We start from the raw sequence: 19,085 nt of genomic DNA on the forward strand, positions 1-19,085 counted from the left end.
GGAGGGAATGTAAACAATAAGGATAACAATAACAATGGGCAGAGTTTGGCAGGAGTCCCAGGAGCACAGGCAGGTACCCAAAATCAGAATGTTCCTAGCAACAACGATAACACGTCAGGGTTGGCAGGCATCCCAGGAGGACAGGCAAATAATCCCACTAATGCTAATGACACCAGCTCAGCCAGTTCGAATCCCCAGCCAGCAGACCAGAATCAGAGCCCTCCTGCTAAAAGTAAGGCAGATTTGAACTCACAAGCTCCAGGTCAGACCCCCAGTAATTCAAACCCTCCAGCAGACATGTCCAAGTCTGTTGCTGCTCAGGCCCTTCTGGCACCTGCTAAGGCAAAAGCCAAGACACAGCATTTGACAAAGTGTGGTTCACAGGAAGATGTAAGAGAGTGGACCTCTGGTGATCAGCAAGAGGAGGAAGAGGAGGCAGTGAGTCTGCGAGACCTCGCAAATGTGCTAAGACATCAATACTCAAATGAGAGGAGTGTTGTGAGGTTCGCTGCCAAGAGAGAGTATGGTTCCAATGAGTTTAGGAGTGCTATGAGGAAGGTTCTGTTAGGCCCAGTACCACCAGATCAACAGGAGGAAAAGGAGGAGGATGACATCCAGGGCTCCAAGGATCCACTCAGAGAGGTCAGGGAAGTTAGAAAGGAATACTCAAGGGAATCAGGTGAGCCAATCATAAGCTGGCTAGTGAGATGCTGTGGTATTGGTGCTAATGCCCTGCAGGTAGGAGACAAGTCTGCCAAGCAGCTAGGGTCACTCACCAAGGAGAGTGGAGTGGACAAATACCTAGCAAGTCCTCTTGGTAGGGTTAGCTTGTGGACATGCCTTCTGTTGGCTGTGGCTATGAGATATCCTTCCCGAGATGATTTGCCATGGGCTGCCAAGAAGTGGAACACCATTGAGCAAGGAATTAAGCTTCTGAAGGAGTTTGCTGTGAAGGAAGTGCTTTATGGAGATCATGGCACTCATGAGCCTGGTGATATTCCTTTGGGAACAGGTCTCATGAAGAAGCTGATTAAGCTTGCTCCTTCATCCTATGCTAACATCTTGGCCAGCAAGTTTCTAGCAAGGAGTGATAATGGAAGGTCTTTCACTGTTGCTGAATTCACTGACCAGCTCAGGCAGATAGGGGATAGCTTGTCACACTCTGGTATAATCTCTGCCATACAGACTATGACTACAGAGCTTAAAGATGGTATTAGAGAAGGTATAAAGGATAGCATTGAGAATGGCATTAGAAATAGTATGAAAGAACTGAAGGAGGATCTCAGAAACATTACCAATCTGGTAAAGGATACCATTCCTGCATCATCTGAATGGGTGCATGTTTCTGCCATCAGGAACAGACGCCCACCTCCTGCAAGGCAATTCCAGCCCAGGAGGAGACAAATTCCACCCAGACATCAGCAATCACGTGCATCACTGTGGATACTTCTGCGTGACACATATGGTGAGAACATGAACAAATGGGATGGTCAACCTACTTCAGCTCTTTCAAAGAGAGTCAGGGATCTGCAGAGTGGCAGAAACAGAGGCAATAATGCCAGAAAAGTAGCTGCCACTTCTTCAGCTCCTGAGAGCAACTGCAATTATTCCAACAGTTGCAATTCCTCTCACAACAGCACCAATCACTGTGTACACCCTACATGCCATGTTCAGCATTAGGGATGCCCTGCCTCCAGCCAGGAGGAGGAAAGGGATAGTGGAGAGAACTGAATCTTTTGGAATGTATACATTAGGCGGCCTGGCAGCTCAAAAGTTCAGAAATACAGGGCTTTAGTTGACACAGGTGCTCAGTGTACTTTATTGCCATCTAATTGCAAAGGGACAGAGTCCATATCTATCTTTGGAATCACTGGTGGATCTCAAGAGCTAACTAAGATACAGGCTGAGATCAGTTTAACTGGTAAAGAGTGGAAAACACATACTATTGTAACTGGTCCTGATGCGCCTTGCATTCTGGGAATTGACTTTTTGAGACAAGGTTGTTTCAAAGATCCTAAGGGTCACAAATGGGCTTTTGGAATAGCATCTGTAGACATTGAGGATGATAAATTGAAATTGTCTATTAGACCTGAACTTTCAGATGAATCTGCAGTTGTGGGACATCATGACATAGAGGACCTGGAAGTGCCCATTGCAACTCAAACTGTTCATCACAGGCAGTACAGAACTAACCGTGACTCTTTGTTGCCCATTCATCAGCTGATTTGTCAACTGGAGAGTCAGGCTGTCATGGAGAAAGCTCATTCACCTTTCAACAGTCCCATCTGGCCTGTGCACAAAGCTAACGGTGACTGGAGACTCACAGTAGACTTTCGTGCCCTCAACGAGGTGACGCCACCCATGAGTGCAGCTGTGCCGGACATGCTGGAACTCCAGTACGAGCTGGAATCGAAGGAGGCTAAATGGTATGCAACCATAGACATAGCTAATGCTTTCTTCTCTATTCCCATAGCAAAGGAGTGCAGGCCTCAGTTTGCATTCACCTGGAGAGGAATCCAGTATCAGTTCAACCGTTTGCCTCAGGGGTGGAAACACAGCTCAACCATCTGTCACTCAGTCATCCACAATGCACTGGAGAAAGGTAAAGCTCCAGAGCACATCCAGTACATCGATGACATCGTTGTGTGGGGCCAAACTGCTGAGGAAGTCTTCGAGAAAGGTAACAAAATCACTGACATTCTCTTGCAAGCAGGTTTGGCCATTAAGAGAGACAAGGTCAAAGGACCTGCCAGAGAAATTCAGTTTCTGGGAGTGCGGTGGCAGGATGGTCGCCGTTACATTCCTCAGGATGTGATTAACAAAGTCTCTACTACGGCAGTTCCCACCAGTAAGAAGGACACACTTTCTTTTCTTGGTGTGGTGGGATTTTGGAGACTACACATTCCTGGTTTCAGTCAGATTGTCAAACCTCTGCACAATGTGACTCGTAAGAGAAAAAATTGCTAGTGGGGTCTTGAACAACAAGCAGCCTTTGACCAAATCAAACGAGAAATAGTCCATGCAGTGGGCTTGGGACCTGTGAGATCTGGTCCGGACATTAAGACCATTCTGTACACGGCTGGCAGTGATAATGGTCCAACTTGGAGCCTTTGGCAGAGAGCTCCAAATGAGACACGTGGTCATCTACTTGGTTTCTGGGGACGTTGCTACAGAGGTTCAGAGACAAATTATACTGCAACAGAGAAAGAGATACTAGCAGCCTATGAAGGAGTGAAAGCAGCTTCTGAAGTGATTGGAACTGAGTCACAATTGCTTTTTGCGGTGAGGCAGATCTCGCGGAGAAGGGCTAATCTCAAATATGCAAGGACACCGCACAATCCAATGTGGATCAAAAGCGAGTGACAACTTTATTTAGTAGACGCGCGCTTATATGTGTTACAGATAATATATGCATACATGTAAAGAGCTAAATGGCTGAATCTCTAAATACCCCATTTGCATGGTGCACCTACTTGCTACGTGCAGCTGCAAGCAGCAAACTACTTCTTATCTTATTCAGAGTTAGCTGTATCCTGCTCTGCTTGAGTTGTCTGCCGACTCATCAAGGACAGTGCCTCCCTAGCTAGCTATATTAAATGCTGCCTTTGTTTATTCAATATGTCTTTGTTTCTTCAATGTGGCCTTTGTTTCAGTGTGGCCTAGCACAGCCTTAATTTAGTTCCATATACTCATCCTGCTTGCCCACCTCTAAGTCATGTCCATTTTCCTTTAGCCATTCTGCAACAGCTTTTAGCTCCTAGACTGCCAATTCTAAACTGGATGTTCAAAGGCAAAGGTTCATCACCACATCATGCCACAGATGCAACCTGGTCTAAATGGATGGCTTTGATAACCCAACGAGCACGAATGGGTAATCTTGACCGACCTGGTCTGGTGGAGGTGATCACCAACTGGCCGGAAGGCACAGACTGTTCCAAACCTCCAGAGGAGAAAATAACTCGTGCTGAGGAAGCTCCTCCCTATGGTGATCTCTCTGATCAGGAAAAGAACTATGCTTTGTTCACAGACGGTTCCTGTCGTCTTGTTGGGAACGAGCGAAGATGGAAGTCAGCAGTTTGGAGTCCAACCAGGAGAGTTACCGAAACGAAAGATGGAGGAGGATCCAGTCAGTTCGCTGAGGTAAAAGCTGTTCAACTTGCTCTTGATGTGGCTGAACGTGAGAATTGGCCTATCCTTTACCTCTACACCAACTCATGGATGGTAGCTAATGCTCTATGGGGTTGGCTAAAGAACTGGAAGAAGGAATGCTTGGCAGAGGAAAGGAAAGCCTATTTGGTGTGCTGATCTATGGCAGGACATTGATGCACGGCTGGAGAGAACTCCAGTGAAGGTGCGGCACGTAGACGCACACATGCCTAAGAGCAGAGCTACTGAGGAACATCAACATAACCAGAAGGCAGACCAAGCTGCTAAGATTGCTCAAGTTGATACCAACTCTGACCTTGACATTGACCTTGATTGGAAACACCGAGGTGAACTGTTCTTAGCTCAGTGGGCCCATGACTCATCTGGACATCAAGGCAGAGATGGAACATACCGATGGGCTCGTGATAGGTCAATTGACTTGTCCATGGATGCTATCACCCAAGTCATTTTTGACTGTGACATTTGTGCTGCTATTAAGCAGGCTAAGTGAATCAAACCCTTATGGTATGGTGAGAGATGGTCAAAGTACAAGTATGGTGAAGCCTGGCAGATTGACTACATCACTTTACCTTGATCTCATTCTGGCAAGCAGTATGTGCTAACGATGGTAGAAGCCAGCACTGGATGGTTGGAAACCTATCCAGTTCCACATGCAACTGCACGTAACACCGTTGTTGGTTTGGAGAGACAGATCCTGTGGAGACATGGAACTCCAGAGAGAATTGAGTCAGACAATGGTACTCATTTCAAGAACAATCTTGTGAAAAACTGGGCCAAAGAGCATGGTATTGAGTGGATCTATCACATACCCTACTATGCACCAGCTTCAGGGAAGATTGAACGCTACAATGGTTTGCTGAAAACCACCCTAAAAGCCATGGGGGGTGGAACTCTGAAAAACTGGGACAAACATTTAGCACAAGCTACCTGGTTGGTAAATAGTAGAGGTTCAGTAAAGGGAGCAGGACCTGCACAATCAGATTTGGTCCAAACAGTAGGCGGTGATAAAGTTCCTGTTGTACGTGAAAAGAATCTGTTAGGGAAAACTGTTTGGGTATTTTCTCCTTCAGGTGAAGGGAAACCTGTCTGAGGGGTGGTGTCTGCTGAAGGTCCTGGTCATACATACTGGGTAATGCAGGAGAATAGTGAAATCCAGTGTATTCCACAGAGAAATCTAACCTTAGCTGAGAGAGTTTAAATTCAAGCTGTTAGAAGGTTTTCTGTTCTAGGTACCGTCGGCACCCAACACTGGAAGAATCTACGAGAGAATCTACAGTACATGAGCACGAACCCAATGTCACCTGGGAGTCCCTGTTCTGAGTTTTTGAATCACCTACATCTGATTGAAGTGTGAACTGAACTTGTATATATTGTTTTAGTGTAAATATTGGTTTAGATTGGATCAGATATTTCTCAGCGATACTCTGAGCGAAGTAGACAAGGGGTGGATTGTGCTAGTTTGAAGCAAGATAGAATGTTTTGGTAAAAGAACTAGATAATGGGCAGTGAAATGAAAACAATTGTGTCTCCTTCTCTCACAGTCACGCTGAGACCTCTGGGAAGAAGAAGTAAAACATTTGATAGCATTCTCCATTTTTGTCTCTCACTTTGCTTCTGGGCTTTGACGAAGCTGCATCTCATTAACCTTGCTGCCACTAACCTTGCTCCCTAACCTCTTGGCTGCACCTCTCTTCTTTCTGAGAACTGGGGTAAGGTTGAGAGGGCAAGGGGAGGTGTTGGGGTGGTTTGAGAGTCCCTCCTGGGGACTCAGGTTTCTGGGAGGGCAGTTGCGCTTCTGTATTATTTATCCTTTGTATATTTCTATATGTAACTGTATATATTGTAAATAGCTGCTTGTATATTTGCTGCTGTAAAATAAATAGCTTCATTTATATTCCTGGAGTCCCTTCTGAGTTAGCTGGGGCAATTTTCAAAAGTGTGGGGGGCGGGTAAGAGCCCAAACCATCACAGCCTATCTTTGGGAAAGGAGGGGGAAGAAGGGAGGGCACTCTCTAAATTGTTATTGGGTCTATCAAATTTATTAGTCTCTGGGAATTTTGAATTAGAACCCAAGACAACTCTGAAGCTTTGCCTTTTTCTTGCTCATTTAATTGACTGTCAGTTTTAATTAGAACTGATTTTATGTTTAATTTGTGGCAGTTTGGTGTGAGAAGAGGGAAGAGGCAAAGCCATTAACCTTTGTAAAGCTTTTCCAAAGGCTGCCCAAGGAAGATGTTTGAGCTCATCAGCTTCCTTCTCTCCTTCTCCAGAACATCCCTACGATTGGGGTCACAGCTGTTGTCCTGGCCACACACCTGTGTGATGAAGTTAGCTTGGCAGGATTTGGCTATGCCCTGGACCAGCCCAGCACACCCCTGCACTACTACAACAACCTCTGCATGGCTGCCATGAAGGGACAAACCATGCACAATGTGATGAGTGAGACCCAGCTGCTTCAGAAGCTCATCAAGGAGAAGGTTGTCAGGGACCTTACGGGTGGCATCCACTGTGAGTTCTGCAGCACGGCTAGCTAGCCACGGGCATGTGCCAGGGCCTGGGCTCACCCAGTCTCCAGGGGCCCTGCTAGAACAGCCTCTGCACTCTTCAGTCATTCTTCAAGGCCTGTGTGAAATGGACCTGGAGTCTCTCCCACCGTTCTTCACTTCCAGTTCCCTTTGTTGGACTTGTAACTTGATTTTGCTGTCATCTTTTCCTGTGCCCCTTTTTGTGGGTAGCTGTGGGAGTGCAGTTTGGTGTTGAAAAAGATCCCTTGAGAATCTGTGATGTCTGAAGTTGTGTGAAGAGTAGCAGCAGTTTTGTTATCAGCTGCACATGGCACACGCAGGTCCAGCCTGACTGGTGCAGCAGCATACAGGAGACGCTCTCCACGCCATTGGCCCAGCGGAGCCGTTTCTGGCTGTGTGCCTGCTCTCCCTGCATGCCAAGAGAACAGATGTGGATGCTGCTCAGCTCCTCCCTGCAACCTGAGTGCTCTGTTTCCCCCCTCAGAGAGTTATATTCTACAAAACGGGAATTTTTTTTTTGGGGTGGAGGAGGAATGTGGGAGTGGAGATGAAGGCCAAGCAAGTGTTGGGGCAGTGCCTGAAGGGTGAGTACTTTGTGATTGATATTAAAATCATTGATCAGTTATTGGGTTAGAATCCTGCTTTATTGTGAGGATGTTTGGTCCCAGGGCACACTGAGAAGGTTTAGCTTTCACCTGAACTGGAGTGTTTGTCTTTGCCATCTTTTTGAGGCCCAGCTAAATGTTTCTCACCAGCTGATTCACATCAGAGTTCAAGAAGGGGCATGAGTACAGAACCTGTCCTGTTTGCTTTCCCGAAGTGGCTCGAGAGTTGCTGCTTCTACTGACCACTGCTTTGGCTGAGTGTTCCACTTAACAATAACAGACTCTGCAACCAGGTCAGCATTTCTGTGGGTTACTTTATGTACCTTAAGTAGTTAGTTACAGATACTGTAGCTGTAATAGTTCACAGTGGTGGTAACCCAGATGAGCTCCAGTACTAACTGAAGGGAGAGGTGGAGTTACTGGCTTTCCTGGCTCAGCTTTTCAGCCAGCAATTGAGTGAGAAGATCACTTTGAGGCAGTATCAGCAAGGCAGAGAACTTATGCAAGCAGCACACTGAGACAGGGCTGCTTTTGTGTATGTTTCTGTGACTGGAAATCAGTGGATTGCACAGACTTGGCTGTGCAGCCCTGTGAGCAACTCTTGGTGTTCATTTTGTTCCTAGTGCAGTAGCAGGTCTAACTGTTTGCACTGAGCAGTGTTCTTCCTCAACCCACAGCATGTGACAAATGCTTTCTTTAGGAAGGAAAGCTTGCCAGGAAATCCAGGGTTGGCTTAGAAAGGGTCCTGGCCACAGACCCTCCGCATGGTGAATATTCCCACTTTTTTTTGTTGTTGTTACGGGTGAAGATAGGCATGAAGTTGGAGTTTCTCAAAGCACTGATGTGGGAAAGCAAACTGAGGGGGGCTGAGGTGTGGTTTGTTGGTGTTTCTCCATGGAGAGAAGCTGGAGGGAGTGATGGGTGTGAGAGCACAAGAGCAGCAGACTGATTCTCACCATTGTGCTCAAAGGCAATGCAACAGTGTCAGGTCATGGAGCAGAACTGAAGACAATTGTGGACCTCATCTTTCCTAAGTTTCATGAACCTACCTGTCTTTGAGAGCCAGCTATGGGCAGTGAGAAAAGTGGAAAATCAGCTTCTTGTCTGTGGCACTGTTTGTGTTTAGAGCAATAAGATCAACTCCTTAGTGGTGAAAACCAGACCTTCTGGACTAGCAATAAATTCCCACCTTGTCTCTAAGTGTAATGATTGTTTAATTTAAAACTCTGTGAAGAGTTTTATGCAGATAGTTTCTATATGAAGATGTGTTGATTATTTTCTCCTGGTATTTAAACTGGAAACCAAATCCCTTCATGTATTGCTGATGTTTTGGAGGACTGCAGGAGGTGTGTTGGGAGGATGTCCTGAGGATGTGGTTCAGAGCACTTCCCTCCTTCACCTGTCTGCTTCATTCAGTGATTTAAAACAAAAAAGCCAAGAGCTTGTTTGAGATGTTGCATCTACTGTCACATTCTCCAGCTGATGTGGAATTAGATGTTCTCACCACTTCTCTGTCCTTTGGCAGAGTGCTCCGGAGGTGCCTACGGAGGCTCAGGTGTCCCTGGAGTGGCAGGCTGCAAAAAGCAATAAACTGATGAAACCCCTTTCTACTGCTGCTATTGTCTCTGCCTGCCTCCTTCATCAAGGCTTCTGCATGGCACTGGTGGAATTGAAAGTGCTGCAGGTGCAGCTCAGCACTGGCCCCAGGAGTGTGCTTCCAAGGTGTGGAAGTCCATGTGGATGGGAACATTTCAGACTGGGTTATGGCACTGGCCTCACGCTAAAGGCTGTGGGTTCTTCGGCTTTGGAGTGGGCTACATCTTCTGATCTGTGCTTCAATCTTGCTGTAGGTAAGGGCAAAAGCAATGTGCCCTGGGGGCCAAGAAGGCCAATGGTACACTGGGGTGCATTAAGAAGAGTGTGGCCAGAAGGTCAAGGGAGATTCTCCTTCTGCTTTACTCAGCCCTAGACCACATCTGGAATATTGTGTCCAGTTCTGGGCTCCCCAGTTCAAGAGGTACAGGAAACTGCTGGAGAGAGTTCAGCAGAAGCTATGAGGGTGCTGCAGGGACTGGAACATCTCTCTTACAAGGAAAGGCTGAGGGGCCTGGGGCTGTTTAGTGTGGGAAAGAGAAGGCTGAGAGGAGACCTGATCAATGTCTACAAATACCTGAGTCGTGGCTGTCAGTAGGATGGGGCCAGGCTCTTTGCAGTGACACCCAGTGACAGGATGAGGGGAGTGGATGGAAACTCAATGACAGGAAGTTCCATCTCAGCACGGGGAGAAACTTCTTTGCTGTGAGGGTGCTGGAGCCCTGGAGCAGGCTGCCAGAGAGCTTGTGGAATCTCCTCCTCTGAAGACTTTCCAAACCCATATGAATGCATTCCTGTGTGACCTGCTCTGGGTGGTCCTGCTTTGCAGGAGGGCTGGACTGGATCTCTGGAGGTCCCTGCCAACCCCCAACACTGTGATTCTGACGTCCACCACTCCTGGAAAGGAGCTGCAGAGGCTCAGAGCTCTGGGCTGGTCTGTGTCTCGCTGGTGAGGGACCTGTACACTGCTGTGAGGGAATCATGTTTAAGCTCTCCCTGTAGAGATCACAGCTTTGTGCAAGGCCCTTCAGGAGAAGCAGAGCAAGCTGCCTTCCCTGCAGCAGGACAAGGCATCATTTGGTGGGGCCCTGCTGCCTCCTCCACACAAACTGGACTCGAAGCTTTGTCACTTGTGAGTGTGGCAAGTTGGTGACACCATCAATGGCTGCTCTGATGGTCAAGGTAGGAGGTAAGCATTGAATCAGCTGCGCTGTGATGGCCTTTGTGGGCCATGGATAGGCAAGGCCAGGAGGAGCTGAGACTTACTTGAGGGTCTTCGGTGAATTACTGACACGCTGAAGACAAAAATTTGGGCTTAAAAGCCAAGAATCCAGCCCCTGAAGAACTTGGTCCTCTTCCTGGTGTCATCACACTAGACAAGGACTGGGCCAGACCCAAAGGCTGGAAGTAGGAGCAAGGTTCCTTGCAAATGTTTCTCTTTCTTCAGCTTGCTTCTGGATTTCAGCTTAAAAAAGCCAAAACCTGTGGCACATTTTGCAGACGTTGAAGTTATTTCAGCCACCACCTCAGGCTAAGGTAAGGGTGGGAAGGCGTGAGGAGCTTTTTCTGCTACTTCATGTACTCTTGTGTGCTGCATTGGTCTGCAGCATCTCTGGCTTCTTGACGCTGGCCTCAGGTGGCAGTGGTTTGTGCCCAAAGGCAAAGGCATTTACTGTGGATGTAAAAGGCTGCATCAGAGAAACTTGAGAGAAGGATCTGAGGAAATAAAGGATATAGTGGGGAGGAGGTCTGAGGAAAGCAGACCTGTGGAGGAATGAAAGCAGGACCCTGGCAGTGGGCTGGAGAAGACAGCAGTACTCATGGCTCTCATTCAGCTGTCCAAGAGCAGCCTTAGGAACACCTCTGCAGCAGGCTAGCAGCTGCCAGGCCTGCCCTTCTAGCAGTGTGTGCCTGTGTCTCCCATGCTGCTGTAACAGGTGACCATCAACCAGCTCAGCAAATGTCTGTGGCCTGCTTCCTGCTGGGGAGAGCAGACGCTCACACGCAGCAGCTGATGTGATTTTTCAGGGCTTGGCACTGCTGTACCTGCAGGAAAAGATCAGGATGTGACTTTGGGGCAGTTTTATGACCTCTGTGCTGCTCTGTTAGGGGAGGAGGTTTTCAGGCTGCTGTGGTTGTCGAGATTGTGCCTTTTAACTGCAAAACCCTTACACAGAAAGCAGGGTTGATCTGTATTAGCAGTTGTGTGGAGATGACCATGACCACTTTCAGTGTCACAGCTGTAGAAGAGGTCTGGGGGGTGGTTTTCTGCAAATCCTTTCCTGTTTATAGAGGCAATTCACAGTATCACAGTATCACAGTATCACCAAGGTTGGAAGAGACCTCACAGATCATCAAGTCCAACCCTTTACCACAGTGCCCAAGGCTAGACCATGGCACCAAGTGCCACATCCAACCTTGCCTTGAACTGCCCCAGGGACGACGACTCCACCACCTCCCCAGGCAGCCCATTCCAGTGCCCAATGACTCTCTCAGTGAAGAACTTTCTCCTCACCTCGAGCCGAAATTTCCCCTGGCGCAGCCTGAGGCTGTGTCCTCTCGTTCTGGAGCTGGCCACCTGAGAGAAGAGAGCAACCTCCCCCTGGCCACAACCACCCCTCAGGTAGTTGTAGACAGCAATAAGGTCACCCCTGAGCCTCCTCTTCTCCAGGCTAAACAACCCCAGCTCCCTCAGCCTCTCCTCGTAGGGCTTGTGCCCGAGGCCTCCCACCAGCCTCGTCGCCCTTCTCTGGACACGCTCGAGCATCTCAGTGTCCTTCCTAAACTGGGGGGCCCAGAACTGAACGCAGTACTCGAGGTGTGGTCTGACCAGTGCAGAGTACAGGGGCAGAATGACCTCCCTGCTCCTGCTGACCACACCATTCCTGATGCAGGCCAGGATGCCACTGGCTCTCTTGGCCACCTGGGCACACTGCTGGCTCATGTTCAGGCGGGTATCAATCAGTACCCCCAGATCCCTCTCTGTCTGGCTGCTCTCCAGCCACTCCGACCTCAGCCTGTATCTCTGCATGGGGTTGTTGTGGCCAAAGTGCAGCACCCTGCACTTGGAGCTATTGAACACCATCCCATTGGCCTCTGCCCATCTGTCCAGGCGGTCAAGGTCCTGCTGCAGAGCCCTTCTGCCCTCCAGCTCAGTCACATCTGCCCCCAGCTTAGTGTCATCTGCAAACTTGCTGATGACTGACTCGATGCCCTCATCCAGATCATCTATGAAGATGTTAAAGAGGATGGGGCTCAGCACAGATCCCTGAGGGACACCACTAGTGACTGGCCGCCAGCTGGATGTGGCACCATTCACCACCACTCTCTGGGTCCGGCCCTCCAGCCAGTTCCTAACCCAGCACAGAGTGTTACCATCCAAGCCGCGGGCTGACAGCTTAGCCAGCAGTTTGCTGTGGGGGACAGTGTCAAAGGCCTTGCTGAAGTCCAGATAGAGCACATCCACAGGCCTCCCCACATCCACCAAGCAGTCACCTGATCATAGAAGGAGATCAGGTTAGAAAGGCAGGATCTGCCCTTCCTAAACCCATGCTGGCTGGACCTGAGCTCTTTGCCATCCCTCAGGTGCGCAGTTATTGGCCCCAAGAGAACCTGCTCCATCAGTTTCCCTGGCACTGAGGTCAGGCTGACAGGTCTGTAGTTCCCAGGTTCCTCCATCCGACCCTTCTTGTGGATGGGGACCACGTTGGCCATTTTCCAGTCTCCTGGGACCTCTCTGGTGAGCCAGGACTGCTGGAAAATGATGGAGAGTGGCTTGGCCAGCTCAGCTGCCAGCTCTCTCAGCACCCTGGGATGGATCCCATCTGGTCCCATGGACTTGTGGGTGTCCAGATGTCTCAGCAGGTCCTGAACTAATTCTTCATGAATTTCCAGGGCAACACACTGCTCCCCGACCCCATCCCCCAGTTCAAGAGGCCACTTGCCTCCTCCTCCGCCCTCCTTACTGTTGAAAACTGAGGCGAAGAAGGCATTCAGGACCTCTGCCTTTGCTTCATCATCAGTTATAGTGTTCCCCTCCTGGTCCAGTAAGCAGTGGAGGCTCTTCTTGCCCTTCCTTTTAGCATTGATAAATTTATAAAAGTGTTTTTTGTTAACTTTCACGGAAGTGGCCAGCCTAAGTTCTAGCTGAGCCTTAGCCTCTCTAATTTTTCTCCTACATAGTCTGGCTACCTCCTTAAACACATCAGGAGAAGCCTTCCCCTCCTTCCAGAGGTGATACACCCTCTTTTTTCCCCCCAATTCCTTCAGGAGCTCTTTGCTCATCCAGGCTGGTCGCCTCCCCCTGCGGCTCATCTTTCGGCACGTGGGAACTGCCAGTTCCTGTGCCTTCAAGAGCTCCTGTTTAAAGTAAGTCCAACCATCCTGGACCCCTTTGTTCTCAAGGACTGCTGCCCAGGGGACATTGGAAATAAGTTCCTTGAGCAAATTGAAGTTTGCCCTCCTAAAGTCCAAGGTGTAGGTTTTGTTGAAGTGCCTCCCTACCTCCCTGTATATTGAAAACTCCACTAACTCGTGATCACTACACCCCAGGCAGCCTCCCACTATCACATCTCCTACCAGCCCTTCTCTGTTGGAGAGCAGCAGGTCAAGCTGAGCTTGACCCCTAGTAGGCTCGTTTAACAGTTGGGTCATGAAGCTGTCCTCCATGCACTCCAGAAATCTCCTGGACTGCCTCCTCTCTGCTGAATTAAGTTCCCAGCAGATATCTGGCAGGTTAAAGTCACCCACAAGGACAAGATCTGAAGATCTTGAGACAGCCTCCAACTGTTTGTAAAATATCTCATCTGTTTCCTCATCCTGGTTGGGTGGTCTGTAACAGACTCCAACCAGGATGTCAGATTTATTAGTCCTCCCTCTGATTTTAATCCACAAGGTCTCTACCCCTTCATCCCTCACCTCAAGCTCAGTGGCATGGAGTGACTCCCTAATATACAGGGCCACCCCTCCTCCTCTTCTCCCTTGCCTATCTCTCCTGAAAAGGTTATATCCCCCCAGTATAACAGCCCAGCCATGTCTGTCGTCCCACCAAGTTTCTGAAATGGCAACTACATCGTAGTCACCCTGGTGGACCAGGACTTCCAATTCCTCCTGTTTGTTACCCAAGCTGCGTGCATTGGTGTAGATACACTTCAGCTGGGCTCTCGATTCAATTGTCCTTAGTTTCCTTCCGTCTCTCTCCTTCTCTGAGAGAGTAATTTCCTCACCCACCCCCTTCAGACCTAGTTTAAAGCCTGCCTAATGAGCCCTGCCAACTCCATTGCCAGGACTCTCCTGCCCTTCCTAGATAACTGCACCCCATCACAAGCCAGCAGGTCCGGCGCAGTAAAAGTTCCCCCATGGTCAAAGAACCCAAAACGCCACCGCTCGCACCATCCCTTCAGCCATTTGTTGATATCGTAGGTTCTGCTATTCCTCTCTGTGAACTCCCTTGCCACAGAAGGAACTCATGGAGGTGAAGGGTGGCTTAGCTCAAAGCCAAAGGTTTTCCTCTGTGTGGTCATGAGGGGCTGAAGTCTGTCACAATTTGTCCTTTCTGGTTTTATGTGGCTTCATTTATAAGCCTACTTCTCCTAGGTGGCTGTCCTTCATGTCACCAGACAGCAATTCATGCCAGCTCCTTCCTGGCTCTGGCTGCTGCTCTGAAGGGGATAGATCACTGAATCAGACAGAATCAATCAGACTGGAGAAGACCTTCAACATCATTGACTCCAATCTATCTCCCAGCACCTTCTAATCAACTAAACCATGGCATCAAGTGCCACATCCAGTCTTTAAGCACTTTCAGGGACAGTAACTCCACCACCTCCCTGCACAGTCCATTCCAATGCCAGTCCCTCTGTGAAGAACTTCCTCCTAACATCCAGCCTGAACCTGCCCTGGAACAGCTTGAGGCTATGTCCCCTTATTCTGTCACTGGTTACCTAGCAGAAGAGACCAACCCCACCTGGCTACAGCTTCCTTTCAGGTAGTTGTAGAGAGCAATGTGGTCTGCCCTGAGCCTTCTCTTCTCCAGGCTGCGCATCCCCAGCTCCCTCAGTCACTTCTCAGAGGGCTGTGCTCCAGCTCTCTCACCAACCTTGGTGTCCTTCTCTGGACATGTTTGAGCATCCTTTCTTCCATATAAAAATCTGGAGAACACGCTGCACATGCAGAGCTTTCTGGAAGTTGTGGCAACTTGTGAAATCCAGATGAGCAGGAAAATCTATGTAGAGAGCCAAGGTAGTAGTCAGGACAGCCTACCTTCTGGTCTTCTGCCTTGTTCAACATAAGTGACTGTGATGAATGTCAGTTTGTAGCTCAGGCTCAAGAACAGTGTTCAGAGAGTTGTCATCAGTGGCACAGAGTCCATTTGGAGGCCTGTGCCCAGTGGTGTTCTCCAGGGATCAGTACTGGGCCCAGTTTTGTTCAGTGGCTTTATTAATGACCTGGATGAGGGCACTGAGTGCACTTTCAGCAAGTTCTGCCATCCAATGTCATCTGGACAGGCTGAGAGCTGGGGGAAGGCTAAGCTCAAGAAGTTCAATAAGGCCAAGGGCCGGGCCCTGCAGATGGGGAGGAACAATAGCAGGCACCAGTACAGCCTGGGGCTGCCCTGCTGCAGAGCAGCTCCATGGAGAGAGACCTTGGAGTGCTGGTGGGGAGCAAGTGCTGCATGGGGCAGCAATGTGCCCCTGGGGCGAAGAGGGCCAAGGGCAGCCCGGGGCCAGCAAGAGGAGTGTGGCCAGCAGGGCGAGGGAGGTTCTCCTGCCCCTCTGCCCTGCCTTGCTGAGGCCACAGCTGCAGTGCTGTGTCCAGTTTGGGGCTCTCCAGTTCAAAAGAGAGAAGGATCTACTGGAGAGAGTCCAATGGAGGCTGTGAGGACACTGAAGGGAGTGGAACATCTCCGCTGTGGAGAAAGGCTGAGAGCCCTGGGGCTGGTTAGTGTGGAGAGGAGAAGGCTGAGAGGGGTCTGAGCAATGTCTATAAATACCTGGGGGGTGGAGGTCAAGGAGGAAGGGGCCAGGCTCTTTTTAGTGGCACCCAGGAATAGGACAAAGAATAATGGATATAATCCAGAATCCAGGAGCTTCCATCGCAGCATGAGGAGAAACTTGTTTGGTGTGAGGGTGCTGGAGGCCTGGAGCAGGCTGCCCAGAGAGGTTGTGGAGTCTGCTTTTCTGGAGACTTTCCAAACCCTCCTGGATGTGTTCCTGTATACCCTGCCCTGGATGCTCCTGCTCCAGCAGGTCACTTCCACTGCCTGCTATTCTGTGATTCGGCGACTGCATCTTGTGGGTGTCTTGGGCTGGAACCTCTACTGCAGAGGGCAGTCGCAGCCATTGCTCAGGCTGTGCCCTGCAGCTGCCCTGCAGCTCCCCTGCAGCTCCCAAGCAGGACATGCAGACTCTTGCAGCAGCAAGAGTGGAGAGTTCGCGCAGGCAGCCGCATGATGGTTCCTGCTCGGAGCTTCCCGTGGCAGGCCTGGGCGGCAGCGCCACCTAGCACTGAGCTGTGCAGCGGCGCGGCAGGGCCTGGGCTCTGCCTGCGGCTGCCATGCACTGCTCCCAAGGCTCCCAGCAGGAAAAATCCTTAACTGCTGTTGTAGCCCCTGCGGGCTGGGTGCTGGAAGGTGTGCTAGTTTGAAGCTGCAGGGAAGGGCGTGGGAATGAAGTGTTTTCCTTGCTGGAGACAGAAGTGTACTTCAAGATCAGGGCTTTTATCCCATGGCTGAGTGTTGAATGCAGCCAGCTGTTGGCACAGCAGCAGTGCAGAAATGTCACCCAAGGTGGAAAATACCAACCTACACCCAGGCCTGGCACTCTCTAAGGATAAAGTGGGTTTTAATCAGATGTTTTCTTGGCCTATAAACTCTGTCTTCCCTCCATGTGTGTGTCAATGCAGACAAACCAGTGGCTCATAACATTTCTCAGTCCCCTTGCCTCAAGGTCTCTGTTGCTGGTGTGAGAGCTGGACCAAAGTGTGGGTGTCTGGGAGCTGCTAAAGGACCTGGATGTCTGATTCTGTACCTGTGTCTCTCACCTGGGAGAAATCAACCTAAACGGGCATCTAAAGAGGAGACAGAAGCGCCAGGTCGGGCTGTAGAGCAATTAGCTAAGGAAGAGTGTAAAGTGCCAACCAAGGGACAGGCTCTCAGGGCTTTCTCCCTGCTGTGTGTGATGTTTGGTCACTCCAGACCCCCTTTCTCTACAGAAATACTTCTGTGGGTGTACAGCACATTCTCGGGGCAAGTGAGGTTCAGCTGTGGCGCATCCATCTGAAGAGATGAGACATGGCATGTGCTGGAGGGAAGAGAGCTGATGTCCCCATTCTACTGACTGTGTTTGCATTCTGTGTCCCCACAGACACAAGTCTGTGTCCTCTGAGCAGAGCACCTCACTCACCTTTTGTGCTGGTGGCACTTGGGTCTCCAGGATAACTCACTGGTCCTGGAATCTACTGCCTGCACCTACTGCAGGCAGTAGATTCCTACTGCCTGAATCTACTGCATTGTGAGTCTTCATACCCTACACAGAGCTTTTTGGGATTGTCCCTTCTTTATTTATTTTTCTTCCTCAGTGACTGCATGGAAAATGGATGGAAAAACCACTTAGTCATTTAGGATATTTGCATTTTTCAACTCTTCCCAGTCCTCCTGCTTTAGTGTTCCAGAGCATTCAGGCAAAGGGAACTTGTCCCACTCACTCAGCCCAGTCCAGTGCCCTGGGGCTTGCAAGGGGCACGTTGGAATATGCTTGCAGGTTGTATGGGTTGAGAAGTTCACTGCTCACCTGTGATGCTGCTGCTCCATACACCAGCGGCACAGAAGGAAAGATTTGCTTTGTGTTTGAGGCTAGTGGAGGCAGAAGCGTGGAGCTTGCCTGCCAAGGCAGAAACTCATCAGGCCTCTTTAGAGCAACCCCCAAGATACCAGCACCTTCACCAGCAACCCCAAATCTCTGAAGATTCAACAGAGTATTTTGGAGATAACTGAAACCTCTGCCACCACCTGCCCTGAGCCTGATTTGTGCAGCTTCTGAAGAACCTCTTCATAATCTTGGTCATCCAGAACTGGTTGCTTCCTCCTGTAAGCTCATTCCTCTGGTGGAGCTATGGCTGGAGGCACAGAGCTGCAGAGCAGCAGGCCCTTGCTGGGCCTTTTTGGGAGGCAAATGGGCTGCTCAGAAAGTGTCCTTCTAGGATTCATAGAGTGCTGAGGTTTGATACAATATGAGGACATTTCTTCTGTATTCTGCTCCCTTCCAGCATGAGGAAGTGGAAGAAAGCACATGGACAGATGTTTTGTGATACACATTCATGCCTCTGGATGCAGGATTGCTGATGCCTCCTCTCCTGCCTCCACAAGCACAGATTGTTGCTCATGATTCCCAGAAGTTTGCAGGTGGCCAGAATCTGATGGATTTGAGACAATCTGAGATTTGTCTGCAGGAAAAGTCTGGGCAGCCATAATGGCCAGGACAGTGCTGATGCATGTAAAATCCTCTGCAGCCCTGGCTTTAAGCCAAGACACCAGGAATCGTGCTCAAGTTTATTCCTCACTTTAGAGCTTGTAATTCATGAGCTAGAGCTCTTTTGATGTTGGCTGGTGTTGCAGCTTGTCTTGGTGCTGACACGTTTCTTTGTGAGATGGTGTCAGCAGCTTACTGGTCAAGACTGAGCTCTGAGAAGAGTCTGAGCCCATGAGTTTTTAGTGCTGAGTTAGTCCTGATCTGCCGTGGATGCATCTCCTGTGTTGGGTACTCACAGAGTGCCTGCTCAAGAGAAGATCTGCAATCAGCAGTGTTTCTTATTTCTCTGCTGTGAGGTCATTTAGGACCTCATTCAAAGCCCTCTAATGTGCAGAGGCTCCTTGGCTTCAGCAGGCTTTGGACCAAATCTGTGAGGAGTTGGCTTCACAGAGTAGCAGGGTGAAGGGACTGAGCCTGTGCCCTTCTCCAGGGTGGTTTTGTCAGGTTGGTGAACATATAGACAGGAGCTGCCTGTACTCTGGGCAAAAAAAGCAGCTGAGAATTTCAGCTCTGCACTCAGAATGTGCAGCACAAAGGCAAGGCAAGCTGTGAGCTGGAGGAACAGCAGCACTCCTGCCGCCTGCAGGCAGCACTCCTGTGCCTGCAGGCTGGGAGCCTTCCTGTGGAGTTTTGTGGAAACGATGAGGCTCCAGCTCCAGCTCGTGTTG

The 19,085-nt window shown here is 49.7% G+C and overlaps 1 protein-coding gene across 9 annotated transcripts in view; it reads left to right on the forward strand.

Annotated features, from left to right (window-relative positions):
- The window catches only part of ST3GAL5 (ST3 beta-galactoside alpha-2,3-sialyltransferase 5), a 99,125-nt gene that overhangs the window by 41,062 nt on the left and 38,978 nt on the right, over nt 1–19,085 (forward strand). Inside the window, exon 7 of one of the 9 annotated variants that reach the window (XR_010304067.1) lies at nt 6,438–7,276. The exons of 6 other annotated variants lie outside the window; for them this stretch is intronic. Coding sequence is in view for 2 of the 3 variants with exons in the window: in XM_064151716.1 (XP_064007786.1) it covers nt 6,438–6,701 (264 nt within the window). In the remaining variant the exon portion in view is untranslated. Of the gene's footprint in view, nt 1–5,396; nt 5,503–6,437; nt 8,908–19,085 lie in introns of those variants that run through there. 2 more of the 9 variants (XM_064151716.1, XM_064151718.1) reach the window with 2 other exon arrangements.

The sequence above is a fragment of the Pogoniulus pusillus genome, chromosome 11 (assembly GCF_015220805.1).
Source record: "Pogoniulus pusillus isolate bPogPus1 chromosome 11, bPogPus1.pri, whole genome shotgun sequence".
Lineage (NCBI taxonomy): Eukaryota > Metazoa > Chordata > Aves > Piciformes > Lybiidae > Pogoniulus > Pogoniulus pusillus.